General features: G+C 35.3%; 1 protein-coding gene across 1 annotated transcript; it reads right to left on the bottom strand.

The window, feature by feature from the left end:
* Positions 1 to 8,103: 8,103 nt before the first annotated feature.
* Positions 8,104 to 9,246, bottom strand: LOC113225797. The gene is made up of 2 exons (XM_026458226.1): positions 9,092 to 9,246; positions 8,104 to 8,986 (listed from the first exon to the last, which is right to left on the bottom strand). Exons 1-2 carry the CDS (start codon positions 9,244 to 9,246, stop codon positions 8,104 to 8,106), a joined length of 1,038 nt encoding a protein of 345 aa, XP_026314011.1.
* Between the last annotated feature and the right edge of the window lie 321 nt (positions 9,247 to 9,567).

Genomic DNA, 9,567 nt, shown 5'->3' with positions numbered 1-9,567 from the left:
CTAAAATTTTACCATCCTTAATCGTTTCGGTAATAAATATACACAAATATATATTTTTTATTTTTTTATATGATACCAAGTGACGGGACGAGTGAGTTGTGCGCTGATGGTAAGCGACACGCCTGTCCACGACAGTTGCAGTGCCACTCAGTGCTTTAAATCATAAAGATCTGAGGGGCACTGCCACTGCGCCCGTCACCCTGTGATATAAGTTGACAAATCCCATGTGCCTGTAATTTCACTAGCACCCTTATTCTTCAAAACTGAAACGCAGTAATGCTCACATTACTGCTTGGCGGCAGAAATAGGTAACGTGGCAGTACTTCACTGGACAAACCCTTTCGCAAGGAGTTGTACTGCTATTTATTTGTATTATATGCACACAGAGCTATAGATGATGAGATAGGAGACCCAACTAGGTAAACTATGTGGCTTTAAACTTTCATTAAAGTACAGGCAAAAGATTTGAGAAATGGAGTAAACGAAGAGCAAAAAAGTGAAAGTTAATAAATAGAGCGTATTTTGCCATGACAGTTCGGTCTCTGAACACGTGCACGCGGCAGCTGCGCGGAGGCCTCGCGATCTCCCCGCGGCGACCGCGCGGCGTGCGCGCGATGAAATTTGTGGTGTATAAACGCGCCCTAATAGTTTATTACGTGAAGCAATTTTTCAAAAGACTAAATGACATTGTAACAGCAAGATATCAGTTGTGATTCATTGTAGTTGGGTTGCTGCCGTAATGCAGTTTGTGTAACTACGCCCTAAGAGATGTTGAAATGTCACTAATTTTCCAATAATTCTCCTTCGCAATTTTTAAAACATTCTCCGTCGCAAGCAGCTTTTACAGCCATCGGTCTGTGTATGATCGTAAAACTGTAATGTGTTTTCTTGTATGAATTCAATTGCAAATTCCCTAACGTATGAACACCCTGTGGTGTTGAGATGTGAGATGTAAAATTTGAGCGGAGAACAGCGCACACCTATTATGAAATTTATGCACACAGAGACTGTCCCCGCACACACACAAAAGGGGGTACTGGACTTAGGCGGCGATCGGGGGTGTGGGATACTTGCGACGACGGTCGGCCGGCTTAAATTCTCGTATTAATATGTATCTCCTTTATGCGTGGATTTCAGAACGCCGATGCTGCCCGTAATTACGTGGCCAGCACGGGGCCTTTTTAATAGCTACCCCTAAAATATGAGTATACATAACATACACTGCCTACATTTTTCAGATGTTGAGGTTCTCGTTTTAGATATAATTATACTCATTTTCAGGAGCACTCAGTTGCTAAAATTTAGCAAATTACCAAGATTATTATTCTAAAACGTACTGTTTTATGAACTATAAACAGGTAGTAAGTACACGTACTTACTACTTGTTTATAGTGCATAAAACATTTGAATTTAATCGTTATGTGTAACGATTAAATTCAAAATAAAAATATTTAAACACAAATTCCAGTAAACATGATTTCCAAAATCTGTCAACAACGAAGTCAAAGTCAAATAATCATTTATATACCTTAAGTAAAATAAATTTACACTGGACAACGTCATTTTTTAGCTACTGCTCGTTTTCTTAGCTTACTTTCCTGAGAAGAATGAATAAGATGTTCTAGGAATCTAAAGTCGTGTCGTCTTTCGATATATCTTTATCTAACACGTAGTCTTCAGTTTTGGAATGTGACTTTTCAATTAATATATCTTTAATGTAGGTTTTAAAGTTAGAAAATGATAATCTTAATATCTGCTTTATTGTAAAACAATACTCAGTTCCTCATTAAAAAATCGTTTATCTTACTAACGCACACTTTTAACCCAGCACTCCCGAAAACTCTGTTTAAAAAAAAAGTTTATTTATGTACATACATGATGTAACAACTTTATTTTTACTTTTTAAAAAGGCAAGAAACATTCTACAGTACAAGTCGAAGGTACGCAAACAAATTGATTTATAACAGTGATATTAAATTAATTTACTATACGAAACTATGCGGCTTCATGTCCGTGAAAATATAAAATACCTTAGATATAGTGAAAAAAATTCACTCTGTCTTAACGTTGAAAACTCTACAAATTACAGTACTTAATTTATTTGGCCAAAAAAATATCTTTCAAAATATACATAACAATAATGTACTATTATAATATGTGCAATTAATAACTGTCTTTATACTAGTGAAATTGCTTAAGAATTATATGGTTTTTAAAATGTTGAAAACCATTGTGCTGTTTATCAATTAAAATAAACTATCAGGAGTAATTTTTTATGTGTACCAACTGGCATTTGTTAAATCATTTATTGGCAAATATAAGTGCCATTTATTCATTCATTCATGATTAATGAATTTCATTATAATATAATGTATATAATACGTCGAAAAGGATTGCTTAGGTTTTCAAAGTTGTGGAACAAAAATTGCTAGCATTTATTGTGGAAATATCATATTATCAGATTTCTGTGAACTAAACGAAAAAACGCTGAACATTTCCTTACTATCTGATATTCTTTGGTAACTCAGTTGAACAGACATACTGAGACACATTAAATGTACCTAATAACATAGCCAGTGATCCATTTGGATCGGCCGAGACCACGAATTTCCACTTGCCGATCCTGACATGCTCGTATTAATTGCTTCCTCCATTCGTATCAGTCGTTTTAAAACACGCGTGTCTATAACGTATAAACTCGTATTTTCCTTTCACTTTTGTCCAAGCTTTTTATAACTATCCTATAATAAATAGCATAGCATGTAAGAGATTCATAACTGAAAATAAAAGCCACTATTTTGTGAATAAAAATTTTGTAAATAATAAATGTATTATTTCATACGGAATTTCAAGGTGAGTATGATTATTAACTGCTTCCGTGGCTGAACGGTTACCATGCCGGATTGTCACGCAGAGGTCCCAGGTTCGATGCCCGGGCCGAATTTTCATAAATATTAATACGTAACGTGAGATATTGAGTTTATTTTCATAATATACAGGTAGAACTAGAATTAAATTATATGAATAAAACTGGATCCCCGCGTCAAGGTGCCCAAGATGCTGGCAACGTTCCCACTTTGTGCTATGCTAATGCGTTGGGCAAAATAGCTGCCGGCCTCCCAGACAGTTTCTGCCGGTTTCTCAGACAGCTTATAAATTTTTTGGATACAATTTTGTACAGATGAAGGACACTGGAGCCCCACGGGCCAAGGGTCTCGACTCCAAAGGCTGTAAATAGGTAATCGGAGTTGATATGTATGGTATGGTACTTATTAATTTTTTTACGTAAAGTTGTAACATTTGTACACTGTGTCTCCGAAATAAGATTTACATAAAACAGAACAGCAAATCCTATCTGTTACAATAGCGTAATTCTAGGTCTGTGAGTACAAGTGGCTTAATTGAGATATCTAAATAACTACCCAAATTCAAGAACAAACTTAAAAATAAAACAATTTTACACATTCAGTTACGAACGGGGCGATTTTTGCACTCGCATCTAAATTAAGAAATTTGCGTTAATAATTCAAGTGCGCAAAAAGGATTGTCAGCCGAGCTTGGACAGTGAAACAACCCCATTTTCAATGGGTAATTGAAAAGGGTTGCGTGATGTTAAAAATTCAATAGGTAGCTTAAAATTCCACACCCCGTCTCTCAGCTGCGGTGACACCTTCGAAAGATGGACATTGATGTACGACTCCATACATTAACCACCTTTCCACTAGTTAACAAGGAAATTACTAAAGATAGTATGAATTCTTAGTGTTAAAGCGTTAGTAACTTTGAAATAATTATTTGAGGACATTTGTTTTTCTGGAACAATTAAATAAACAAATATTAGACAACATCACATACGTTGTTCTGATCCCAAAGTAAGTAGCTAAAAGACGTGTGTTATGTAAATCAGAAACAACGACGATACCACAAACACCCGGACTCGAGACAATATAGAAAAGTTAGTTTTTCTACACTGGCCCGGCCGGGAATCGAACCCGGAACCTCAGAGATGGCGACACTATGAAACCGGTATGCAAGCCTCTAGGCCAAAGAGATTGTCACATTATTATATTAAAATATCTAGATGCGAACGTTGTACGTCTAAGTATTCATCTTATTAGTCAGGTTTCTTTGACCGATATATTGTATTAAATATAAGACCGAGGAGTGCAGAATAATGGAAAACTTTTTGTAATCAAAATTAAAATCAGCCATTTTTAAAGATGAACTCGCTCAATTAGTGTTTCACAGAGTAAATTTTGGGTTTGATTTTTTAAATATTTTTTTAAGTACCACATAAATTGGTATCTCACCAAATGGTACGGCCTACTGAATGTAGATTTACATGGGAGAATTCGAAAAAGTTCTTTGACAAGTTCTTAATTTTCATCTGTACAATCACCCATTTCCGGTACACCGGTTAGTAGATTTTCAAAAACATTTTTTTCCAGAGACCGTATGCAGTCAACGGAATCCTGTAATTTAATGCAACTATTTTGCAATGACTTAGTAAGAACAAAACAGTACGAGTATGTATATATGTTGGATTAGTAGTGAAAAATTATTTAATAATAATAAGGTTTTTTTTTGTGCCTGGGGTGGTACAAAATAATCTACGCGATGAATATTTAATTCCTTTTGAACATCTTTTGTTTGTTTTAATTTAATTTTGTCTAAATAAATATGTCAGATACCGTGGGGACAGATCTTTGTGAGCTTCGAGACAGACATTAGCGATAGTGTGAAGTCACAAAAGATTAAAAAGACTAACTCATCTCGCAAGTCAGGTCACACTTTGGGTCACTATGCTAACGGAATAAGCACAGATGGAATAAGTAAGCAAGACAAATGTTACTATTCAAGTCATACGATGATCCTGAAATAGTACTCTCACTTAAGCATCAAGCAATTAAAACTGCCACAAATAATACCTACTAATTTTTGTGCGATATATAAATGATGTAAGGTATTATTTTTAACAAAAAAGTTTTTAAAGTACTATTAATAAGGGCTGTCACGCTGTGCGCATAGTTTGATTTTAAGTTAAATTTTATTGTCAGTTTAATTTTACCTTACATACCCCTTAAACATACACGACATCATACGTATCTTCCAGTAAGGTAGGCAACAATTTACGTATCAATTTAAGTCGGTGCGGATTTCTTTCGCTATTCCTTAATTATATTTGTAGGATAGAAAAGAAATTAATTCGATAAACTTGAAAACAGTAAGCTACGAAGTTTTGAACAAAGAGTACTAAATTTTCCTATTATTTTCTATGGAAAAGCATCAGGTTTGGAGAATTCACTCCACGGTTTTCTGTTTTGTACAATCTTGTACCAGTGGCTTCATCGATTTGTATGGGATAATAAGACGAAGTAGCGCTCATAGATTTTTTAGTTTTTACGTTATAATATCAAGTAACGAAAGGAACAAGTCGTGCGCTTGGTGGTATCAGTGCCTGTCCACAACAGTTGCAGTGTCATTCAGAGCTTTAAATCGCAAAGACTTTAGGAGCACTGCCACTGCGTCCTGAGACATAAGTGGCCAAGTCCCAAGTGCACAGACACTTGGGACTTGCCAACTTATGTCTCAGGGGTGAAATTACAGAATTTCACCAGCACCCTTACTCTTCAAAACCGGAACGCAGTAAGGCTTACATTACTGCTTGGCGGCAGAAATACTGGACGAACTCTTTCACAAACAGCTCTATTGCTACTAAATTTTCCTTAGACTTTCGTAATAAGTTTTTTCAACACATTAATACAGCTTTAGCGTTTAGCTAGAAAAAGTGTAAGTAAATATTTACAATTAACATTCGTCCTTCTAAAATACGTAAAATATGTTTCTAATTTCGACCCCCAATACTAGTTAAGCAATATTACCAGAAAGCTGTAAACGATATTTACTTTTATTTTCATTGCGTTAAAGTTCACACTACTTTTTACCCCATTTTTCGTAGTTCTCGAGTTTATATGTAGCTTTGAATACCTTTTACCTATTTTTATGGAGATAAATCGGAGTTTTACAAGTGTTGAAGTGTGAAATAATATTTGTTACTTAACTCTATCAACGTTTGCATATTCCCACTTATTTACATTTGGGGTTTGCTGCGAGGCACTTTTTTATAAAGAGCATGGAACAAAATATCTCAGCAAACAAGTTTTACAGTAAATGACAATTTCTATTGAATAAAATGGCTCTAGTATAATTGATACCCCTGTCCCATTATTATCTAAATTACCTATATAGCATGTACAATCCTTATCTACATAAGCCAGCAGGCATAAAGGCGGTTTTGTTTCAAGCAATCACCAAGTGAAAGCCTCGAGGTAGGTATGCTGTGTGGAGACTGTTCGAATCCATTTACTGCTCTAAATTATGCGTAAAACGTCCATTTGACGCTCACCCCTCTTCCCTCTTATCGCTTGGACAGGAACGGACGGGGAGCCTCGGGCGGGGGTGCCGGACTAGGGCAATTGGGGGGTTGAAAACCCCCCAAGTGAGGGAGGTCCGAAGTCCACCTCACCCTTTAGCTACCCTGAAGTTCCATCTCACACCTATAAATTCGGCACACACATTTCACCCCATCGGGCGGGGTGGCCCATGGCGTACCAATCCTTTCGCTGCGGCTATGTCACACTTGCTAGGCCGCTGGTGACCCCCACTACAAATTAATATTCTGAAATGTTTCCGTTTCGCTCTGATCGTTAATCATTGCCGACTCTGCCTCCGATTTCAGCACGGCTTATGTATATTCCATCTTGTGACCAGTCACCGACACCTTGCCTAGGTTCCTAATGTACTTTATCACGCAGTGACAGATAAAAAACTTCGATTTTGATTTATCTTCTAACCAATTTTTTTTTCATACTTCCAAGTTGTTTAAATTTTTTACAATTTTTTTTGGTACCGCTTTATTTACTTATTATATTATAATGTATTGAAATAAGCAGGTTTGTAACCTAGACCCAGTAAACTTAATATCGACTGGCAAATACTTGCGCAATTAATTCATCACATAAAATGTGCTATAAAAAAACAATTAAAAACTGAAAAAAGTCATACCGTGTCACGTTAATTAAACACATGACGAATTCACACCAAAAGAACACTTCGCATGAGAAATCAGTTTTCTGTTCTTCGCTGTACAGTTCCCATGTGGCTTTTTAAATATTTAATACTCACAATTTCATGACCCACAACTTTCGGTTGCCGCAACACCGGTGCATATTTCCACGCCTACTTAAATAAGCTAATCATAATCAACTATGTATATTTGTTGATAAAAATATAACAATAGAGTTTAAGGAAGACGTTAATTTCTCTAGATTCGTAGCAAGTTATGTACGTGATAAATATGCACGAAGTGCCTTTGCAACGTCGCCAAGAGTAGAAATATTTTTTACAGAAAAACAGTTGTTTAACTAATTGTGTAACATTTTAACTCAGTTTTGTATTAAATAACCTTGTGGAATACCTTTACTCTAAACAAAGTAAAAATAATTTTGGAAAATAATTATGAAGTTCGTAGAATTCGTAATTTCATAAGTTCATAATTATGTTAACGAAATCCTGTTTCTCTGCTCTCTGATGTGTATCTCTTTCTAATGTCAGACAAACATTTTTTTTTATTAATGCATATTAAATGTTTTAAGAACTTTTATTTATATTTAGTATTCGTATATAAACCTATATTCGTAGGTAGGCTACATATTATGAATCCCAACATATTATGCAATTCTACGCATTATAACATTTTGTTCTAAGAAATATTTTTTAAGTTCACTGTGACACATAAAGTCGCATCAATTAACATTTGGAAAATTTATATTCTAAAGTAAGGGTGGCGCCAGAGGGTCGCGCAAAAAGCTCGCAGGTATTCAAAAGTCGAAAAAGTCAGATCACATTGTCAACACATCAACAAACACAATGTTTGATATTTTTTATTTTGTCCCTTGTGGGATTGACACTAACATGTAATCGATTTAGTAAAATTTAAAAGTGTACATTATTATTATTTTAGATTGAAATTACTGTACATAACATCAAAAAACATGAGTATTGCACTCTCTAAATGATAAGGAGGCCTATGTATAAATAATTTTATTTGTGTACAACTTTATTAGCCGATTTTTTACTCATCCCCTTGCCTCTATCAGTCAATCTAAAAGTCTTACAAAGTAAAGTAACTTTAGCACCAGCCGAAACATTCTCATCCAGAGTTTTGATCGTATTCATTAACAGGTATTTGTTCGCGTAATGATTGTTTCTAATATTGAAGTTTTCGAATTTATTCTCAATCAGTTTATCACTGTCGGTTTGTGTTTGCTTCTTATTCTCGTCATAATCGGACATAGTAGAGCTGTTACTGAAATTACAGACCACATCTACTCGAATTACTTGAACGGTTTCAGGACTCGGAACCCTAGTTATAGTAAGACTTTTTCTTTTTCCAGATTTATGAAAGGCTATCTTTGTATCGTCAATGTTTGAATCTTTTTCACACGTAACTTTAGATGTAACTTCATTGTGAATACCTCCTGGTTTGTGTGAGTTCTTGAGTTTTTGTTCTACTATGGGTGTCTTTTTTGAAACCATTGTTTTTGTGGTATCTACTTGTACAGCTTTATTTTGTTTAAACTTTGTGGTAATTCCTTGAAGAAAGATGCTTGATTTTCCAGAAGATGGTCTTGATCTGTCTGTGTTAGTGACGTATTTAGCATAATCATCAAAGTAATAGCATGTCTGTTGAGAAGAGCGGCCATCTTCAGAGAGATCCTGATCTTCAACTATTTGCTTAACAAACATCCTGTGTGTATTGTGACCCATCAAAGTTTTATACTTAAAGCTTGTCCGTGAACGCTTTCTCTGCTCGTCGCCAAGGAATTTCAAGTTTTGCACTGAAAGAAATAAATCATCGGCGTCTTTTTGTCTGGTCTCTTTGTTGGGAGTACCATCTTGTCTATTCATACCGTTGCAGTGGAACCTGTACGCAAAGCGATAAGAATGTTTAGGTATATTTAAGTGCAAGCTACTTTTTCCAACATTATTTTAGTTACATCTATTTTAGTTGATTAACTAACAATAGTACCTTTCAAAGACGCCGATCCATCTAGGACCTTCATCGTGATCTGGATTAACCAGCCGCTTCTGGCAATATCGTCGTGGCTGGTCCGGAGTGGCTGCCCTCCCAAACTTAACGGTGGTCTTTGGCCTTTGTTGAAGATTGATTCTGGCACATATCATTGTCTTTACTCTTGAAAATAAATGGTGTTATCTTTGCGCGTTATTAAATATAACTTGAAGAAATAGCGACGAACTGGGATAGAAAAATACACCCTGTAAACAAGAACGATAATAATTAAATCATAAAGCAGTGAAAACTAAATATATTAAATTTCAAGTTTAGGACTTCAAATACCACAGCTGAAGAATAGCTGAATAACTTTTTACTGTTTTTTAAATTTGAAAATTAATCCTGAAACGAGATCGAGAACGAGGAAATTACTCCACTACAATTCACTTAGAAATTAAATTAATAAACTAGACTTAAATATAATTATTTCT

Source organism: Hyposmocoma kahamanoa, unplaced genomic scaffold (assembly GCF_003589595.1).
Source record: "Hyposmocoma kahamanoa isolate Upper Pololo Valley unplaced genomic scaffold, ASM358959v1 100021, whole genome shotgun sequence".
NCBI lineage: Eukaryota > Metazoa > Arthropoda > Insecta > Lepidoptera > Cosmopterigidae > Hyposmocoma > Hyposmocoma kahamanoa.
Note: the sequence above shows the minus strand (reverse complement) of the source record. Positions and strands in the feature narration are given on the sequence as shown.

Bases quoted from the DNA above. Each gene is read 5' to 3' on its own strand.
- LOC113225797 (XM_026458226.1), bottom strand. From the start codon at position 9,246: ATGATATGTGCCAGAATCAATCTTCAACAAAGGCCAAAGACCACCGTT. The intron at 8,987-9,091 runs GTACTATTGTTA...CTTTGCGTACAG, and splicing joins TGGATCGGCGTCTTTGAAAG to GTTCCACTGCAACGGTATGA.